At 39.6% G+C, this 21,648-nt stretch overlaps 1 protein-coding gene and 1 long non-coding RNA gene across 4 annotated transcripts in view; one reads left to right on the forward strand and one right to left on the reverse strand.

Annotated features, from left to right (window-relative positions):
• The first annotated feature begins 1,935 nt into the window (after positions 1-1,935).
• On the forward strand, positions 1,936-3,990 carry LOC121411911. Its single transcript, XR_005969556.1, has 2 exons — positions 1,936-1,967; positions 2,180-3,990. It is a non-coding gene; the product is annotated as an uncharacterized LOC121411911 (long non-coding RNA).
• A 5,004-nt stretch (positions 3,991-8,994) lies between these two features.
• LOC121411918 (protein diaphanous homolog 2-like) overlaps positions 8,995-21,648 on the reverse strand; it is a 68,023-nt gene continuing 55,369 nt past the window's right edge. For all 3 annotated transcript variants that reach the window (XM_041604832.1, XM_041604823.1, XM_041604814.1), the window contains exons 17-24: positions 21,127-21,213; positions 20,321-20,473; positions 19,610-19,739; positions 12,088-12,212; positions 11,517-11,681; positions 10,945-11,080; positions 10,521-10,625; positions 8,995-9,755 (exon numbers count right to left, since the gene is read on the reverse strand). In XM_041604832.1, coding sequence (XP_041460766.1) covers positions 9,541-9,755; positions 10,521-10,625; positions 10,945-11,080; positions 11,517-11,681; positions 12,088-12,212; positions 19,610-19,739; positions 20,321-20,473; positions 21,127-21,213 — 1,116 coding nt within the window. In that variant the 3' untranslated portion in view covers positions 8,995-9,540. The remainder of the gene's footprint in view (positions 9,756-10,520; positions 10,626-10,944; positions 11,081-11,516; positions 11,682-12,087; positions 12,213-19,609; positions 19,740-20,320; positions 20,474-21,126; positions 21,214-21,648) is intronic.

The following is a 21,648-nucleotide window of genomic DNA, read 5'->3' on the forward strand; positions in this document are numbered from 1 at the left end:
GGTCAAAGGTCATGTGAGGTCAATGAATTTTGGCCACATTGGGGGTATTTGTTGAATTACCATCCTATCTCTGTAAGTGTATTGGTCTAGTTCATAAAACGTGGAAATGAGAATAACCAAGTATCACTGAACATCTTGTGCGAGTTATAGTAGTTTTCAAAGTCAGCACTGCTGCTATATTGAACCGCGTGATGCAGGTGAGACGGCCAGAGGCATTCCACTTGTTCTTTCGTGATTTTGTGACTTTGGATTAAGAAATCAGTTGATGTGAGGGGCTATAGCCTATCTGTGATTAAACCAATCTCTTAAATATTGACATGTGCTATAAAAGGTGATTGAAGCTTACCTGTGTAAAAATATTGTTCATTTTTTTGGAATTTGTATAGTGCCCTTGTAAAGTTTGATCCGTTTCTTTTGGATATTGGAACCCATTTTCTGCTAATAACAGTTTCAAATCACATATTGACTTCTAACTTAACTTAACATAGATTAGTCTTATGTTTGCATTCTGGGAGAAGGGGTGCCGAAATGTTATATGATGTTCTAAGTGTTTGATGATTGTTATCAAAGCATTTTTCAAAAATTTAATTTTTGTCAATAATAAATTGGGCTGGAAATGTTGAATGTGAATAAATAATTGATTGAAACAAGTATGTCCCAGGTAGAAACAAAACAACAAAAAATGGAAAAATGAGGGGAAAATATAAGAATGCTCGTAAAATTTGCCCAATGATTCTGGGGATGTTGGATTCAAATTCACATTATTCCCCAGGTAATGTAATAAGAAAGTAGGTAGAAGACATAGATCATTGTGGTTGTATTTCCTTGAATTGTGAATATTTTAGTAGGTTTTTCCTTGCAATATTTTTCTAACAAATTCTGTTATCCAAAAAGTCATGCAAAGTCATTGACATTTGAAGAGATATAGAAATGTAGTTAATGATATAAGGAAAACTATTATGAGTAGATGATTAAAGGCATTTTCAGATCTTGCAGTGGGTGTTTTTTAATGGCGTATGGATTTATACAATGTATTATTACCGTCTTTTTTATTATTATTTGAAATAAAATGGTAAAAAAGGAAAAACAAAATAATTAAATGTAGGTAGAAACCCTTTTCAGTGTTCGCAAGTAGCAAATCGCAGTCTACAGTGACTAGGTAATAAAAATCTTTTGTGTGTGTGTTCATTGGAAGCGAACATTTTTTGTGTGTGGTATCTATTCAAAATTCTGACATTGGGCAATGTTATCTGAGGAGGACAATCCACACCTTATGAGTTGAAGAGGAATGCAGGCTTATGCTCAATGGGGGAAATCAAATATCATAATCAAATACATTTTCTGAGGTGCCCTCAAATTGAAAAAAAAATGTGAGAAACAAGGATTTATGAATCAGCCCACGAACATTATTTTATGTAATCTCATTCTGTTCTTTAACACTTGATTTATTATTTGTATCTACTTTATTAAAACAGGATGAACCATTACCGTGTCCATCGATGGACATACTACCACCAGGAACCAGTAAAGAGAAGATGATCCTGATTCTTCAGAGGCTCTATGTCGTCTATCCATCTCTTCACCTGTGTCCTATCTTCAATCAAATCCTGGTCACAGATCCAGAGATGTTAGGTCTTGTTCCAAACTTCTAAAAACTTCTTGGAGGACAAGGATGGCACATCTTCAGAGTCTTTCCATATCTTCACACCAATGCCCTATATTCTACCAGAGATGTTAGGTCTTGTTCCAAACTTCTAAAAACTTCTTGGAGGACAAGGATGGCACATCTTCAGAGTCTATCCATATCTTCACACCAATGCCCTCTATTCTACCAGAGACATTAGGTCTTGTTCCAAACTTCTAAAAACTTCTTGGAGGACAAGGATGGCACATCTTCAGAGTCTATCCATATCTTCACCTGTGTCCTATCTTCAATCAAATCCTGGTCACAGATCCAGAGATGTTAGGTCTTGTTCCAAACTTTTAAAAACTTCTTGGAGGACAAGGATGGCACATCTTCAGAGTCTTTCCATATCTTCACACCAATGCCCTATATTCTACCAGAGATGTTAGATCTTGTTCCAAACTTCTAAAAACTTCTTGGAGGACAAGGATGGCACATCTTCAGAGTCTTTCCATATCTTCACACCAATGCCCTATTTTCTGCCAGAGACACTAGGTCTTGTTCCAAACTTCTAAAAACTTCTTGGAGGACAAGGATGGCACATCTTCAGAGTCTATCCATATCTTCACACCAATGCCCTATATTCTGCCAGAGACATTAGGTCTTGTTCCAAACTTCTAAAAACTTCTTGGAGGACAAGGATGGCACATCTTCAGAGTCTATCCATATCTTCACACCAATGCCCTATATTCTACCAGAGATGTTAGATCTTGTTCCAAACTTTTAAAAACTTCTTGGAGGACAAGGATGGCACATCTTCAGAGTCTTTCCATATCTTCACACCAATGCCCTATATTCTACCAGAGATGTTAGGTCTTGTTCCAAACTTCTAAAAACTTCTTGGAGGACAAGGATGGCACATCTTCAGAGTCTATCCATATCTTCACACCAATGCCCTCTATTCTGCCAGAGACATTAGGTCTTGTTCCAAACTTCTAAAAACTTCTTTGAGGACAAGGATGGCACATCTTCAGAGTCTATCCATATCTTCACACCAATGCCCTATATTCTACCAGAGATGTTAGATCTTGTTCCAAACTTCTAAAAACTTCTTTGAGGACAAGGATGGCACATCTTCAGAGTCTATCCATATCTTCACACCAATGCCCTATATTCTACCAGAGATGTTAGGTCTTGTTCCAAACTTCTAAAAACTTCTTGGAGGACAAGGATGGCACATCTTCAGAGTCTATCCATATCTTCACTAATGCCCTATATTCTACCTTCTAAAGATGACTTTCATGATAAGGATGCGCCTTCTTAGAGACTTTATTTTGTCGTTGGCACAAAGTCTTCCAAGAGGCCTTAACAAAAAAATGTTTCATTTTAATGTTTGGATTCAACCGTCTATATTCTCACACAATTTCAGAGTCTTGACGGTATCGAACGATTCCTTAGCTTTTAGCAGTATTATTTTAAGAAAATTTAATTCAATCAGATTCTTTAGCTGAAATGAAAATCATGTCTGTCAGCTGAAACCCTCTTAGGATGGTTCATGAAATTAATGGCAATGTCAATTATGCTCATCTTGGTCAGTACCCCATTTCAGGTATTACCCAGAAGAGTTATTAAATCTGTGAGAGTATATCACTTGAAACCTCAACTTAATATTAGCATTTGAATGATATCTTAATTAGATTTATGACCTTGTATCACTTCACACACAATTTAAGTACTGTAGTGCAAAATAGCTGGTAGTCATTACATATGTGTATCATGTCAATATCTAGTTGTCAGGATAACCAAATAACCATTTTAGAGATCAAATCAAACTTGTCTAATGTATGCTTACGGCAGTACAATTATCCAATATTAGATGGTAGATGTAAATGTTTAGTGTGTAATGTATTTCTAATCTAGCATTGGGAGAGGCACAGATATTGACTGTGCAATCTCAAGTCTCTAGTTTTTAAAAAAATTTGAATTGAAATTTCTCTCTGAGCATAAAGTGCCAAGTTTTCATATTTTATGTTAAAAAAAAAGTTCTTTGATGTGCAATTGAAGCACTTACAATTTTGCATATTTTCTAAACAGTTACATTCAGTGATGTTTGGTGTTACAAACCTAATCAAGGTGTCATTCAAATGCTTTTGACTTGAACTGATTTCTTGTTTTCCTTTAATATGAACAACAAGAAAATTGTATTCATTTTTTGACAAACCAAGTATTAGCCAGATTCATTTGATTCAGGCTTGAAGCAACTTCTCAGAGGGGGAAAGAGTTGGTTCTTATGATCTGTCAAGGTCACACTGTTACCATATAGAATCAGATCAAATGAATTAATACTGAGCTGACAACCATTTAAACAAAAAATATCAAAATTGTTAGGGACTTAAAACTGCTTAACAAAATTACAAAATGTCTTCAAATTGAAGATTTGAGCAGGAACAGGCAGCTGGCGTGCATGCATTGAAATGGAATAAACTCCAGTGCTGATTGTGATATATGATAGTATCTCATATATACATGTACTAGTATTGTTCTATTAGACATTATACACCCTGTAAGTGTCCAAGTAAATCTTATTGTAGTAAGATTTACTATATCTTTTCATTTACAATGTACGTCTACTCACTATGTGCACCATTTACATTTGTTAGCAGATACGTTTGTCTCACGGTGCAATGTTCTAGCACTTTTTCAAAGAAATTTGTGATACCATGTAAAAATAACTGGTTTTATATTATATTTCATAAGAAAACCTTCTTTAGAATATTTTATTTTGACATGAACATCAAAGCAGCACATTATCTTTCGTGGGGGGGGGGGTGCAACAACAGATGTGTCCCCCTCCCCCAAAAAAGAAGATAATTGTCTGCACTGACGTCCATGCCTGCTACAATCAACCTGACAATCTATATCGTTTTCTCATTTTACCTTTAGAAAAGAATTGTTGATAATGGAATCTTATTTCAGATGTGTTGATCCATGGTACTAGTTCCATTCTCCAAGACCTATGTACAAAGTGTACGTGATCATTTTTGTGAATATAGTTGACCTGGGGCCCATAGCAGAAAGTTGAAATCAAACAGAAGTACATGCAGATTTTTAAATTCAACCAATCAAAAGTATGCAATTAAAACTTGCCTTTGATTTTAGTTAATAGGTCTTTCTGCAATGGTTCCCAGGATGGATTATTAGAGATTTTTTTTTGTCATTCCAGTTTTTAGAAGCTATTTTGGTTTTTGAATCTCCCCCTTTCATCAAAATAGTATTACATGTAATTCCAAAACTTTTTGATAACTATGATTTCATTTTTTTTAAAGTGCACATGATTTTTTTGTACTATTGATTGCTTATTTTGTTGAATTGATATTACTACCACCAATGTTTGTTATAAACTGACCATTTTTTTTGGGGGGGGGTCATAATAATAATATAGAGTATTTCTAAAGCGCCAAATCCACATTGATTATGTGCTCAAGGCGCTGAAATATACTTGGTATATTATTATTACTCCGGCTGAAGCTGAGCGGCCATATAGGCGCTAAAGCATTCAAGGAATAAATCCTACCGGGTACCCATTCACCTCACCTGGGTCGAGTGCAGCACAATGTGGATAAATTTCTTGCCGAAGGAAATTATGCCATGGCTGGGATTCGAACCCACGACCCTCTGTTTCAAAGTCCGAAGACTAGTCCAATGGGCCACAACGCTCCACATGGACATAAAGGAAGCTATGAGCACTTGAGAGTCATGTCTCCTAGACTGACATTTAAAGTTTATTTCATAAAGATTTATTAAAAGTTATGCACAACTGGTATCCTGTTTTTGTGCTAAATTTGTTACCTTATTTTTTTTTTTTGGTGATTTTCATATAATTCTAATGAAATTTTGACACATTTTGCCCTTTTCTAACAGATGCACATGCATTTTCATCAATAAAGATCAGATGGTAGTGCATACATTTTTGGAAGACTTACAAGAAAATAAAAGACCTCTAGATTGACAGTCTTCTTTAAAAACTCAAGCTTGTAGTTAGTATGATTTTTTTCTAATAAATGACTCTTTTATAGAAAAATATTATATTATAGTTTAACATGCAAATATTTGGACCGATAACTTAATACCATGTGAATTGTGCCATATCTGTCTCATGACTATTTTAAAATGTGCATATGTTTTTTTCCTGAAAGATAATCTACGTAGTACAATCATTTTGCAGTGTAAGACAAGAGTGTGCTTAGTATTTTATGTATTTTTGCAGTATTTTATGTCTTTTTATGTGCACAAATTTTTAAAAGTACATATATTACCAAAGATGTTTATTCAGGTAAAATATAAGGTACATCGAACATTCTAATTTATGCAGGAACATAAAAGTATACAAGAATAAAAACACAAGAGAACATGAAATGTCTTGTTACGTATATTTTTTTGTATTCTCTTCATGGAAAATATATGTACATTATATAAACATATCCCTGTCACCTCCTTTAATACAAAATCTAATCACAGAGGCAAAGAGAATTAAATACATTTGTATACATATGAAACCAATTAGATACATTTTAGAATATACGCAAGTTTGAAATTCCCCAAAGGTAACATATTAGAAAAATATAACAACTCTAGAAGAATATTTCTAATGAAGAGCATACATGTACATTTAAAAAATGAAAGCTTTAATTTTACTTCAATGAACTTCTTTGTTAAAGGAGACATTCAATAGCATTTATTTCCCAAGTTCTTAGGTAGTACTGATTCTGAAGTTCCTGATTTTTTTTTGCAGTTTTTCCCCCAGCCCAACCCTTGTATACAGTGCATCCCAGAAAAAAAGTCCTGATTTTATTAACGGGTTGGAAAATGTTGAATATTAGAGTTGTACATGTATGTACAATTCTGGTTCAAGGGATAAATCAACATTTTAAAGCTATTTGAAATCACTGTTAAAAATTATATCAATAGTTGTAAAGTATTTGTCCTATTCTCTTGGTTTACTTAGAGCAACAACAAAAGCAATTAAAAGTTTTGCCCATAAATACTTGGTTTTTCAAATTGATAAAATCACACTGAGATATATTTCAACATTAGATACATGATACAAGTGAGAAAAAAAAAAGCACAATGATCCCTTAATACCAGATTCATTGTGGAAACCTGTACATTTCCAAAGATTTTATGGCGTTTTTTATGTTGAGTAGTATGTGTGGAATGTCCACATCACCTTTAAAATCAAACTGTTTATTAAGTTCAAATTTGACTTGTAGTTGTGTGAAATTATCATCTAGTCATTGATTAGAGAGTTTATACCAGGAAAATCTACTATGCATAGCAGATTACACAAAATAAAAAGTTAAAGAAAGTGTTAGGAATGATTATTATTTGTTTTGCGTCACCTGTGCCTGGGAGGCAAAAAACGAACTGAATCACTACGACCCGCAGGTCTCTCCTCCCGATATAACAGATTGGGGGAATGTAGGTGGACCACTACACCGGGGTTTCCCCCTACTCTTATACGAATAGTGCAGTGGGTTCTTAACGTGCAAAGGTGGTGACTCTCCTCTACACGGGGCCTCCATTTAACGTCCTATCCGAGGGATAGAAAGATAGTTCTGAGTGACTTTGTTTTCACTCTCACTCCATGTGCTCATGTACATGTGACCATTCCATATCATACTTGCCTATGGCTACGCTGATAAAAAGAATGAGAATCCAAGGTATCACATTTTTTTCTAGGATGCACTGTAAATCTAAAATATGTTTGTAATTTCAGCATAATTCAAACTCAGAATCATGAAAGAAAGTAGGTCAGAACTAGGTTGTCTAGGATAAGCTAAATAATGCCTTAAATAGTAGTTGAGTGTTTTATCCTCTGGAAAAAGCACTATATAAATCTGGCTGTCAATAGCATCATTACTATCAATGTATTAGATTGATGAAAAATCCACAAAATTTTAAATATATGTTGAAAGATTATACTACCATCATTAAAATCTTGAGTTTAAGAAATACACAAAATTGCTAAAGTAATGATAATATTATTTTTGTTTGATGGAGGCATATGGAACCAAATCAAAACAAATTATTAAAAATCCTTTTTTGTCACTGCTATGACATGGGTTAGAATCACCTACTACATTAATATTTCATTTGAGTAAAAATACTGATAATTAAAATGATAATTCTTTACTAAACGAAGAGTAGCCAACGGATAGGCTGCATCTAGCACTGAGCTCTTCAACTAGTCAACTTACCGTTCCATCTAATTTCTACTTTCCATTATAAGCAATTTGTCTGTTATTCAGTTTGGCTAATAAATGCAGATTATCATACTTCAGCTAAATCGATACAGTATTTGGCCTAAATAGTCAGAAGTCATGATAATTGGACCAAATGCCGTTTAGACAACTAAAACTTGAGTAGACATACCCACAATTTGAATGTGGCCTACAAAGCAGTTACAGCAGTGACAAAAAATGGAAGTGTAGTATATTAAAGGTCAAGTCCACCCTAGGAAATTGTTGATTTGAATCGATAGAGAAAAATCAAACAAACATAACGCTGCAAATTTCATCTAAATCGCATGTAAAAAAAGAAAGTTATGACATTTTCAAGTTTCGCTAAACAGTTAAACGCACAACTCAGCGATATGCAAATGAGAGTCGATGATGTCCATCACTCACTATTTCTTTTGTTTTTTATTGTTTGAATAATACAATATTTCAATTTTTACAGATTTGACAAGGACCAACTAACTTAACCATAAACTGTTAAAATATTGGTAATTACAAGTTCAGGGAGAAACAAAACTTTGTTTCACTTGACAAGGAGGAGAAAATTAGAATATTTTATATTTCATATAATAAAACACAAAAGAAATAGTGAGTGGGTGACGTCATCACTCAGCCAATTTGCATACCGACCAGGATGTCCATATAACTGTTTTGTGAAATTAAGCGAAACTTTTAAATGTCATAACTTTCTTATTTTACATCCGATTTTGATGAAATTTTCAGTGTTTTGCTTGTTGGATTTTTGTCCTTTGTTTCAAATCAACTTTTTGTTGGGATGGACTTGTCCTTTAATGATAGAGGAGGCAGGTATACTAGACAGACGAAATAATGATACGAGTACTTTGATTCCAAAGTTCAGTCTCCTAGTAAAATAAGGATCCAGGCCAACCAAAAACTGATGTATGGAGGTCAGAATGACAAGATATGAAAAATATATAGCACTCGGGAGAAAATGGCAGAGGCTTGGACATGTATCGCAGTAATGGCCCATGTTCGGAAGCCTTACGCAAAACTCACAATACAAAAAGAACGCTTGACGTATACATGTGTACTTCTGAATTTTTCAAAATGTTCTTTTGGTGGATCTGGTGTTGGTGCTTCACACCCAATCTGGAAGGCTTGTTTGTGGTTGGTATTTGGTTTCATCTTCGCTATCCTACTCCACATAAGAATGAACATGGTCATGTTAAATTCTCCTTCACGTGCCTCGGCTATGGGAGAGGTTTTGGTGATGACATGATTTGCAGATGTTAGTTACAGCCTACAGGGTTCTTCTCCATTATGTCCTACAGTCCCACATTTTCTTGGTAATGGCTAAACATAATAGGTTCTTCCAAACCATGGTCCCACATACATACTTCTCTGTCGGCTAAAATCTTGACTTGATCCATTCATGTTCAGTGGTGTTGGTTTGACATCTGAAATATTCCTCATGGCTCTGATCCATGCTCTAGGCAACTTACGCCTCAGTCCCATTCATGAAAATGGTATACAGTGATATTCAAGGCATATGTCCCACACATCATATTTCATGTTGGCTAAATATCCAACAGCTTTTCCTGCTTCAGTCCCACACATGTTGTCCTGTGTTGGCTTTGCAATCCAACATTGGTCCTTGTACTATAATTGTCTTAATCTTTCCATCAAAGCATCACCATCTTGTCCTTCTTTGTCACCTCCTCTCCTTCCCCTAGTCCTTCCACCACCATTGTTTGTATTATTTGATCTGACTACGTTCGGTGAAGCACTTCCATTGATATCGATTTCCGTTAACGAAACAGGCATCATCCTCCCGACCCTTGACCTCGACCTTTCCAATTGCCGCTGTCTCTCAGCTGTGGTGGGAGAAAAGTACAAAATAACATGTATGAGTGAGGATTTTGAGTGTTAATTACATCAGATATGGGAGGTCATACATCACACGAAAACACTCACATTCTATGTATTGCTGCTGAGATAAATAAACCTGCATATCTAAAAATAAAATAATCCCCCTCTAATTACACTTCTTTTGAAATGTGGCCGGTTTCATAAAGAGCTTGTGATTATAAAAAAACTTAGGTGATCATAGGAACTTCCATGATTACAGGGCCCAGCAGCCAATCAACACCCAAGGATTCCATGGATGGCAAAATTATCACAAATGAGCAAAATACCATTTGAAGTAAATGCTCTATTCACAAGAAAATATTATGGTAGGAGTTTACAAATTAGATGCAAGACAAGTTCAGGTGGCAATTTTTTTTAATGTATGACCCAAGAATGGTGTAGGGCAATCCTTTTTCATTTTACTTATATTTTCCAAAGGTAAGAACTCATCATTTGTGGTAAAATATTTTGGATTTATCTAATAAAATTCACAGTGATCTTCATCTACTGGTACAATGTGGAAATATATGGTTTCAATTCCCCCCCCCCCCTCTTCGAAAGCTTATTTGTTGAATAATGAAAAATGGAGAAAAATATGGCCCTTCTACTATTCTGAAATAAAAGATTGCTTTAGATCCATAAAAGGAAAATGTAAATGGATAAAAATATGCCTGGTTTCTTCCTAAACCAAGATTCCTCTAGAAAATGTTCTTAAAGTGTGAAAATCTCACCTCCGGCTGCTCTAGCTGGTCCTCGTTTCTTATGAGGTCTACTGAAGGCTGATCCACTCTGTAAGGCTTCTATCAAGTTATCCATCACTCCTTCTTGGTCATCATCTATAAATAAAAACATACAATTATTAGAATCATTAAATCACATCGTTGAATAACATATAATGCTCATGTACATAAATGAATTACTATAATGATCTGTGGAGTATTTTGTGAAGCAAATAGTCAGTGATTTTCACTATTTTTATAAGAAATCTAAATCCTTGCAATTGATTAGATAAGAGCAAAAAATGTGAGTGAAAATCACTAACAAAGCTCTTCATGAAATGCTCCCCTAACCTCTACTACATAATCATTATACTATATGCACCTATAAAAGAGCTGTGCAGTAAAACAATATAAAAATGAGATTGAATACTGTTACCTATGGTCATATCAAGTAGATTGTTCTTTCTATGTGATTTCATCTTCTTCTCTCTTTCTTTCTTCTCCTTAGCTTCTTTGGCTTTCTTGGCCTTCTCCTCGGCTTCTAATCTCTTCTTGTTCTCTTGCTTGGATTGCTGGAAAGAAAAATACACTGTACATCAATCAGCTATTCATACATATATTTCAGTCAGTTCAGCCCAAAAACAAATCATAGTGGGGCAATTCCTATGTGAGGGACATTCGTTGTTTTCATATGAAAGGTTGCAATGGGGGATGTACAGTAAGGTTGATTTTGTATGGAATTGCCCAATACATGTAGTTATAGGAAGCTAAAGGTGAATTTGCCTGCAGGAACAGATTCTGTCATTTACACAAAGCAGTTTAACTAGAGAAAAAAAAATCACCTCACTTTGAATTTATACTGTAGAAAATTTTTGTTGTTGTTGAATTTACGCATCTTATCTATGGTTTACTTCTATACCACCTGCTTGGAGATTAAATGAATATACACCCTTTCACCATCTTGAAGACATCTCCCCTCCCCCTTCCCTCTCCTTCCCGAGTTCTTACATCATATTCTGACAGGAAGGTCTTGATATCACCAAAGAATTCTTCCATGGATTTCTTGGACATGTCAAAGGCATAGAACTCAGCAATCTTGGTATACAGTTCCTTCATCTGGTCATACATGCCTTCCAGAACCTTGTACTGTTCTTTAGCCTTCTTCAAGAACTCGTGGAGACATTTGTCAGTCAAGGAAATTTTACTTTCATAAGCAATGGTGAGAGTAGCAAAGTACAGTATGAATGATTAATTACTAAGTTAATGAATTCTCTAGCGGATATTGTAATGTTGCTTGATAAATGCACCATGTTTAGACATGATCCAATTATACAATATTTATTCTTTCTTTGGAAATGCCTGTCAGGACTGCAAATGCATTATGTGAATAATCTTATGTCAACAACAATGAAACATACAGACAACTTTGCCAAAAATATCTTTTTCTTGTTATGTTGTACAGTAATAACCCCCTGGCTAAACAGTAATATAAAAAGAATGGTTACTAAACAGTTCTTAATCAATTAGCAAGCATAGTTATTGGGTCCCTTATGGTTTGTTTTGATGTTGTAAAGGATATCTCCATGATAGGTTTGAAACCATCATTGACGTTAGGCACTGGTTTGTACTTGTCTAGATCCTTCTCCAATCCTTTGATCTCATTCTTCATCTGCTTCATGTTCTTTTGGATGTTCTCGTCAGATACTGGGGAAGAAAAAATTGATTAGTTTGTTAAGAACTGGCCCACAAGATGTTTAACAATAACTGGATATTATCATATCAATTATTCCAGTAGCTAAACTTTGCAGATAGAGGCCAAATTTCAATTGAAATTTCTATCCAATTATCAAGAGTATTTGAACAAAAGGCTAGATGATCTTCATGAAGATAGACTAACATTTCTCTCAAAGTAACAAAGAGTCTTTGATCAAAACCTTAACTTCATGAAAAGTGACCCACTTTCAATAAAAATTTCCATTAACGTGAAATATCATGAAGAGTGGCAAATTTCCACAATAGCAGCAAGATATTGCTAAACAATTAAGGTATCCTGATTTATTGAGATTCTAGGATGGCCGCCTCAGGAGTTGGAGAGATGTCCTCAATGAAACTATGAAAATACTTACCTGATTTTCTTATTTACGAGATAACTCATACATCTACTTGATTTGCTAGTTCAGCCCTCTGGACTGCCATACCCGAATAGAACTCCCAAGGATTTAAAAAGCGCGAGCGCGCCCTCTCCCGTTCAGGCTTACTACCCATGATCACCGCGCAATTAGCGTCCATCTTCCTCACCTTTCGCAAGCCCATACGTTGAAACATGTTGCTACGCAAGGCGGAGGGTCGGTGGGAGGGTATCAAGTAGATGTATGAGTTATCTCGTAAATAAGAAAATCAGGTAAGTATTTTCATAATTTACTTCAATAACTCCATACATCTACTTGATTTGCTAGACCAGCACGGACTCAAACCGTAGGGAGGCATGTTTTCAATTGTAAGCCTAAGAAAATTTAAAAGAAAAAACAAAAACAACGAAATTTAGGGAGAGGGGGAAAAAGCCGCAGCTGCTTTAAGCGCCGAAGCAGCAAATCTCGCCTCGCTGGACGGAATGTCCTTCAAGTAGAAGAAGTGAAGGAGTTAGTTGAGCGCCAAAAGGCGGCCCTCAAAAATGTCCTCGAGAGGAATGCCCTGTATACTCAGGAATACTAAGTATCATGGGCCCTCGGCCTAGTGTCAGGAGAACAACATCACCTGCTGACTAGAGCGTAAGAATTGAAATTTGTTGAAAATTTCAACAAGAATCGTGATTGGAAAACTGAAGCTTTTAAGGCTCAGTAAGTGATCAATCGACCAATCTGAGAAGGCGAGATATCTCAGAACCCCTACCGAAATTTAAGCGTGCCGCTTGCTAGTAACTAGCATGCGACTAGCAGGGCACTCGCTTAATAAGCGAGTGCATGCTAGCGAACAGTCCCTGCTCGCTAAAAGATCGCTTAACTATTACTCTGCACGCATATCACACGCTTATTAAGCTAACCGCATGCTAGTTACTAGCATGCCGCAAGCTTGCGCAAGCTAGTCGCACGCTTCCCGCAAGCTTGGAAATTTCTGTAGGGGAAGCCTCCGCGTGGGAGAAAGCGCCCAGAATTCGATATCTGTCTCAAATGCGTGAGGGCAGAAATCTGCAGAATTCTGATAGAGAGCTGTGGTAAAAAGTTACTAGCGGTCCGAAGGGGACCAGGAACGACGGAGAGTAGGGATTTAGGAAGAAAACCACTCGTAAGGCAGACAAGGGTCGAGAAAAGCGACTGAGTGCCATCCTGTTAATAAGGAATGCCGCGGACATGTTGCCTATGTAGAATAGAGCAGTCTGGTCAAAACAGCTCAACCGGGCGTGTCAGGGATACAGCGCGGTACACATCACGACAAAAGTGTGTTAGACCGAGTGATCGAGAGAGAACTCAGGATCCCCTTTCTCCCATACTGATTGAAGCACCCATCTGAGGGTGCAGTGCCCGCGGTGGAAGAGGTGGCTTGGCTCAAGCCACCATCGCCGAGAGAGCCCGTGAGGCTAGGCTGCGATGGCTGTCCGCTGGGCGGGGGAATCCCTAGCAGCAGCAAGTGTACGCCAGAGGGAGCTGGCGAAAAAAAATCTGTCACGATATTACGTGTAAACGACCATCAAGAGATGCTCTAAACGAACAGACATCGCCAGATATGATACCTCAACCGTTACATTCCCAACGGAATCGAATGAGGTAGCAACGGCCCTGTCCTATCAAGTTAGGGACGGAAACTGGCTAAGAGTGTCGAAGTCCTCGCTTGAAGAAACAAGCGAAGGAGACTTGAGGAAGTAATCACAAAATTTCCATCAGTCTGCGGTGAGAACCAGTTGTTTATGAAAACAGTCACAAGGCCTGTTTCTCAGGTGATCGTAAGAGCGAGCACCGCCGGCGCCGGTTGCGGCAGCGTGGAACAGTCCGATATCGGTAAGATAAGGAGCTCCAAAAAGCTGCGGGGGGGGCGGCAAAAATGACGCCCTAAGCAGCGGGGGATGAGAATCTAAATTTCTAAAAGAAGAACTCCAGTGAAGTAAATCACTTACATGGAGAGGCTCATCCACAGTCGGCCCGAGAGAAGGCGGGTCGTAGTGATCGTGGTTAGGAAGGCATAAGCATACATCCATCCACTGTTACATCATCCTCGGTCGTGCGGTGACCCTGGCCACATGCCTTGCATGGAAGGAGGATGAAAGCAGCATGCGGGGCGACTCGAGTGTGCCGTGAAAAAATTTCTAAGAAAGAAGCCGATTCGACTAACGGGCACGGTAAAGACATCCACCGTAGACCACTCCGCACAAGGAGGGAGCGGCGGAGACGCCCGCAAGATTGACCCACATAGAGGGCAGTCTATAAGATAGACAGAGCTCGACCGATGGTCTGGCGGTGTACAGTTTGGTGTGAACTCGCCGACCCGGTACGGTGGGTGTGCCCAGAAAGTAGGCATAGAATGCCGACAGAGAATCCTGGGGCTTTAAACAAGTTTGAACGCGCGTACATAGCCAACAATCTCATGAGATGTACGGCGGTTACTTTCCTCCGAGATGATGTTTACCCAACCGGGAAAGACTCGGGGAACAGCTGTGAATGTCAACAGGAGGGATATCTAGCATATGAAAAGCTGATTCCTTCCACGTATTCGGTGCGGGTGCTGCCGGCGGTGTCCGGGGGGACGACCGGTGATGGCAGCTCGGGCAGGGTTCGTACGAGCCGCCCGAATACGAGACAAATAGGTTAACATAACCATAATGCACCGGGTGGTGAAGGCATAGCGATTATTAAGCACAGGAGAACTTTTAATCGCCGTGACATTCAGATCCGATATACATACTCATAAGCTCGGAGAGCTATGAGATAGTGAGATATACCGCTGAGCGGTGATGGTGCTCATATCAGAGTCGCCCTCTCTTCAGCGGCGATCGCTGGAGAACGGGTGTCTGTACTAGCCCTGACTCTGGCGTTGCAAGGGTAGGAGCTAAGTAAGACAGGGCACCCTTACTTTCGAATAGAAAGTGAGGTTCAGGCAAAAAAAGCGACGGTCCCGTCGCCTGGGCGGACGGTCCGCGGACGTGATAGGTTGTCCTCTCAAAGCAGCCAAACATTCTCACGAGAGAAGTGCGGCATGCGGTATGTAAGAGATTCATACCTCCAATCTACGGGCCCGCTTAGGGGGAAGAATGGAGAGAGTTACCGCTGAAGGAGTCGTCGCCGTATGTGAGCTTGACGTAGAGGGCGAATTCGGGAGTACCTGCATAATAATCGCCCCCCCCCCCCTGCCTCTGCCTTCTCGCTAGCCTCGAGAGGCTTGAAAATTTCGAGACGGCGGCGCCGGAGCCTGGCGCTTCCGGGCAGCAGCAGAGCGGGGGTGGGTTTACACCCACGGAGCTGGCGGCTTCCTCGTCGTAGGAGCCGCCTCGTCTAGAGCGACCCCGTCACTCTCCGAGACCCCCAATTCGGCCGATTGAGCTCGGAGCGCCTGAAGAGGCGGGGCGAGAAAATATGGACTCCCTTGCTTCATCAATACCCCCGCTCGGAGGGTAGATGTGAGGTAGATACTTGTCAAGCAGCGCCTGAGCGCTTACTGAAAAAGTCGACCGCGGGATAGGGGTTGTCCTCGTAAAGGGAGTCTCGCTCTATGGACTGAACCGGGGGGTTGTCCAGTAAGCGCCGGGGTGGCCCCGCGTGTCGGCTGGGACACGTGCTCTGAGATCGACGAAAATGCTGGAAAGCACACGCGATCTTGAGGCACCCGGTTAGTCGGTGCACTGGCTGGCGATTTAACAGAATCGCTCGAGGATTTCCCGGGTGTCTGGTGGTTATTGCCCACTTGTCTCGCTTGATGCTCAGGGGCATCAGCGGGGTGAGTAGACGCCGAGGGTGGGGTGAACCCGCACTACTCGAAAGCAGAATGTAGCAGCATGAATAGCTGTAACATCTGACCACCGACACAAGGGTCTGAAGGAGGGACGCCCATGGCAACAGGGCTGGCCGACCTCACCTTCGACCTCTTCTTCTTCGCGGCCTCCGCCGGTGTGGCCGGGGCAGAAGAAGGCACAAGAGGCACGGGTGATTTCTTACGATTTGCCGCCCCTGGCAGGGCGGCCGTCAACAACGAAACTTCACCCGAATCTGACGGGGTCAGATTGTGGTCACAGTCTGATGTGTGACGCCTCTCGCGGTAGCAGAATGTAGCAGCATGAATAGCTGTAACATCTGACCACCGACACAAGGGTCTGAAGGAGGAACGCCCATGGCAGCAGGGCTGGCCAACCTCTCCTTCGACCTCTTCTTCTTCTTCTCTTTCTGCGGGCTCCGCCGGCGTGGCCGGGGCAGAAGAAGGCATGAGAGGCACGGGTGATTTCTTACGATTTGCCGCCCCTGGCAGGGCGGCCGCCGACAATGAAACTTCACCCGAATCTGACGGGGTCAGATTGTGGTCACAGCCCGATGTGTGACGCCTCTCGCGGTAGCAGAATATAGCAGCATAACATGTATGACTGTAACATCTGGCCACCGATAAGAGGGTCTGAAGGAGGAATGCCCATGGCAACAGGGCTGGCCGACCTCTCCTTCGACCTCTTCTTCTTCTTCTTATTTTGCGGGCTCCGCCGGCGTGGCCGGAGCAGAAGAAGGCACAAGAGGCACGGGTGATCTCTTACGATTTGCCGCCCCTGGCAGGGCGGCCGCCAACAACGAAACTTCACCCGAATCTGACGGGGTCAGATTGTGGTCACGATCAGATTGTGGTTACAGTCTGTGTGACGCCTCTCGCGGTCAGGGGCTGGGCGATCTCTCCCGATGCTGTCAACGGAGGACGACTTATACGGCAGAGATCCTGACCTGTGCCGGGGGGAGAGAACCGCACTCTCCCTCCGGACTTCTGGTGACCCGGTAGCCGGTGGGTCGCATAGCCCTATGGGTGCTGCGGCGGCAGGACCTAGTTTAGGCTTGGAAGCCTTGGCTACCACTTTTTCCTTTGTCCGAGACCGTGGCACCACAGTCTCGGCCTTCCTTCTCTTAGCATCCGACCGCAAATTCGGAATGCTGATCGACGCACCCTCATACTCACCGCCGCTGGGCGCTCACCGCGGCGTCCCTCCTGCTCGCCTGGAGGCGGCCGACTTCTGTAACTTGCAATCGGGGCGGTCCCCGTGGAGGGCACCAGGTCCTCTGGGGCTGTGTTAGTCCCATTCAAAGATACCTCTCTCTACCCTGAAAAAGGAAAAACAAGAATTTTTCTTTTTCTTTTTTTTTTTTTTTTTACAAAGATCTCGCTTAGATTAAAAGTGGAGACCGGAGTGGTCTTTCCCTCCTCCTAAAAGGAGTTTGTTTGAGCAAACAGAACAAAACAAGAGGGGAGGGGTAGGGAGGAAGAAGAACCTAAGAATAGTTTAGGTATCCGCGTGTAAGAAAAAAGGAGGTCGGAGACTTTGAAAAAAGAAACTCCTACAAGGTTCCCCTACTATATTCTCTTTTTTTTTTGTGCCCGAAGGAAAAATTCGAAACAAAAATTCAAAAATGAATGCAAGTTCAGAAGAGAACGAAGTTTCCACCTGCGAAGAAACACAAAAACAAGCATTTCAGAGCAGGAAGAAAAGGGATTGAGAGACAAATAATTCCAGATAAGAGAAATTTTACGATAATTTCCAAGAGGAAAAAAAAAATAACCTCCTGTGGAAAGGTAAAGAAATTCAGAACAGGAGGAAGGAGGAACGTCTCTAGTAACGATTCCAAGAGGAAGAACGACACAGTAAATCCTCAAAGGGAATCGTAGAGCCCGCCTGTCGAAAAAAAAAATATATATAAGACTAGGAGGGAAGAGGGAATTGAACGAAGAAAACAATTCCGGGACAGGTCAAAAAAATTTCTAACAGGAAGGAGACCTTTTTTTTTTTTTTTTTTTTTTGTTAGGGGGGATTGAATAACCAAACAATCATCAGGTATAATTGCGTAAGCCGAATTAAACAATCCCCGAAGCGTCTGTGAATAAAATATTAATCAAGAATTTTATTCAGAACAGAAAGAAAAGGAATTGAGCTTTAAGATCCGCCTGTGAATAAAATATCAATCAAGAAATTTATTCAGAACAAAAGGAAAAAGGAATTGAGCTTTAAGATCCGCCTGTGAATAAAATATCAATTAAGAAATTTATTCAGAACAGAAAGGAAAGAGAATTGAAGAATTAATCAATCAATAATCAATCGAAAATCTTAATAAATCAATTCCAGAAAGCAAGGAAGGAACAGAGTTGAAGATCCCAACCTGCAAAAAGAAATAACAATAACACCCTCGACAACAAAGTGTAGAGGCTGTCTAGAATTTAATTCAAAAACGGCACCAAAAGCCACCACGCTTTGAACGTGAAGAACAATAACCATGACAGGTGGTGAAGGCTTGCTGCCACGTAGGCAGGCCAAGCCCGGTGCCTCGCGAACGCGCTAGCGATGCGGCGCGACGAGAACTCAAACGTTAGAAAAACAATTTAAGTGTCTCCAAAAACACGTCTAAAAAGTCACGCCAAGTGTAAATTCTGAACACAATCTTACACACAAATGGAAAGATTGAAATTAAAAAGGGAGAATGCACCACAGATAAGCGAAAATAATATACCAAAGCTCAAAAAGATTTGAGCTCTTAAGAGACTTATCTGAGCACGTCTTGACAGGTGGCTTGCCGAAAGCAAAAGAGGAAGATGGACGCTAATTGCGCGGTGATCATGGGTAGTAAGCCTGAACGGGAGAGGGCGCGCTCGCGCTTTTTAAATCCTTGGGAGTTCTATTCGGGTATGGCAGTCCAGAGGGCTGAACTAGCAAATCAAGTAGATGTATGGAGTTATTGAAGTAAATTGAAAATTCTAGCACTTTATGATGAACTAAGCCCCATATTTATGAATGGATTTCATCTGCAAACAAATGGCAAATGCATTCATCGTGGGATAAGTCGCAGTGACTATGTGGTGGCCATGTGGGATCTCTTGCAATAAGATATCCCTATTTCATTCTGTAGAAATGAGTGGGTAGCACATATGGCATTCCATACCTCTTGATGCCCTGACAGCATGGGTTATTGTCTCGGGAAACTCAGCTAGCTCAGGGTACACGTTCTGAATCTGATCAGCCAAGAAGTTCAGGAAGTTGATCTTGTTATCCATTGACTTGGTACCTCTTAGCTGCAAGAGAATAAAAAGAGATGATGAAGTAAAAAAAAAGTTTTTTTTTCAAACAAAATATTCAATGAGACAAACACATAAAGACACCCATAATCTTCAGGGAAAAGAGACACAGAGAGACTGTTGCAGTTATGATGAGAATAATATTAAAATAAAATGTGTCTTATTGGATAAATTTGTGAGTTTACATCAAAATCTAATTTTGAATGGTTCCTTATCAAAATGAAGAACCTGCATATTATTTAATTGAAATAAAACATTTCTCAGGTATTGAATGAAATTAAATTGTCAGGATATTGTCTTTGTCTCCATCTTTCTAATATCCAATTACTAAATTTGTAAGGTATAGCTATTTTTTAAAGAAAAATTAAAAACATTACCATGAAAGGGTGCTACATACAACATCATTAAAAAAATTGAATATGACTGGTTGAAAACAGAATTTGTATGATTGAAATGCTAGACGATTCTCAAGTGCAGGTCACATTATTAATCCCCTACCAAAGCTTTAGGCAACCTGTAAAAAAACAAAAACAAAGGAGAGACGGAGAAAGGAAAGAGTTGAACAAGACTGTACTCACTTTTGTTAAGAAATTGAGATCGAATCCTAATGACCCTGCATTCCTTGACCCTGAGTTCATGTAGTTACCAAAGAGAAGAATCAACTCTAGAACTTTGTTGAAACTTGCGCTATATCTCAGCTCTTCACATGCTTTCGTTACTGTGGCAATGTCCTGGAGGAGAGGTGAAAATATCATCATATGATGAAAGCATGTTATTGATAATCATTAAAAATAATATGATACACCATCTAAACAAGGGTCATGATATTATGAACTGCAAACAGAAGTAAACATCAATTTAGGTTAAAATGTATATCACAACATCTTCAAATGGGAAAAGGGTTTAAGATTTTCACTACATGATCAAGGAAATGAATAAACCATTTGAAGATTTTTAATTGATCAAAATTGATAGATTTTTGCAATGATTTCCCGCATTGTCATGGTCTACCCACATGTTGTAAATGCATTTACCCAATTATGTTCATTTGATCAATAAAGGTGGCAGGCTCTACACAAAGTAATACACCTAGTAAATATTTATCCTAAAATTACTGGAGAAGTTAAAAATAATGTCATCATAGGGTGAACCATAATAAATATAGTTTAGTGGCATAAACATATCAGACCATAGACAAGGAACAAGCATTGGTGCAACAGAGTGCACTCTATATACTCTTGGGAAACTGCTTGAAACCATATCATATCAACATAGATTGATAATAACATGAATGATTGTGAACCTTATACAAAGATAATTGATTGGAATTTAATGTGACAAGTTTGCGAGATATGACCTTACGATGTCCGATAGATTGACTTACTGGTTTGATGTCGGATACAAGTTCTGGGAACTTCATCTTGAATAGGATAGACTGTAACCTCTTCTGAAGGCCCTTGATATTTCCAACCTAAATACAAAAATAGGAGAATGCAGTGTTTCAAACAACATCCATAGGTAGATAAGCATAAGTTCGATAACATTTCATTTGTTGTTTTCCTATGTCAACCATTAAGAAATATGATGAAAGTTCAAGAAGATAATATTCAATGATGGCTACAAAATCCCCCAAATAACACAGGTAATAAAAATGGCCAACATATCAAATAACATAAAGTAAAGCTAGTATGACCTGCACATTTAACTCTTCATGCATTACGTTCGCATTATTGCACATCCGTAGGCGTGTTTCGTTCGCATTTTTGCACAACCACACATTTCCCATAGACGTCCCCTGTCCCATTGTTTTTCGAACAACTGCACGCCCCAGAGCGAGTGCGACATTAGTTTAGCGTTCGACGGATTACCGCAGTTTACAAATTACAGAATCGTTGAGTTTTCCCAA

The sequence above is a fragment of the Lytechinus variegatus genome, chromosome 1, assembly GCF_018143015.1.
Source record: "Lytechinus variegatus isolate NC3 chromosome 1, Lvar_3.0, whole genome shotgun sequence".
NCBI classification, from domain to species: Eukaryota; Metazoa; Echinodermata; class Echinoidea; order Temnopleuroida; family Toxopneustidae; genus Lytechinus; species Lytechinus variegatus.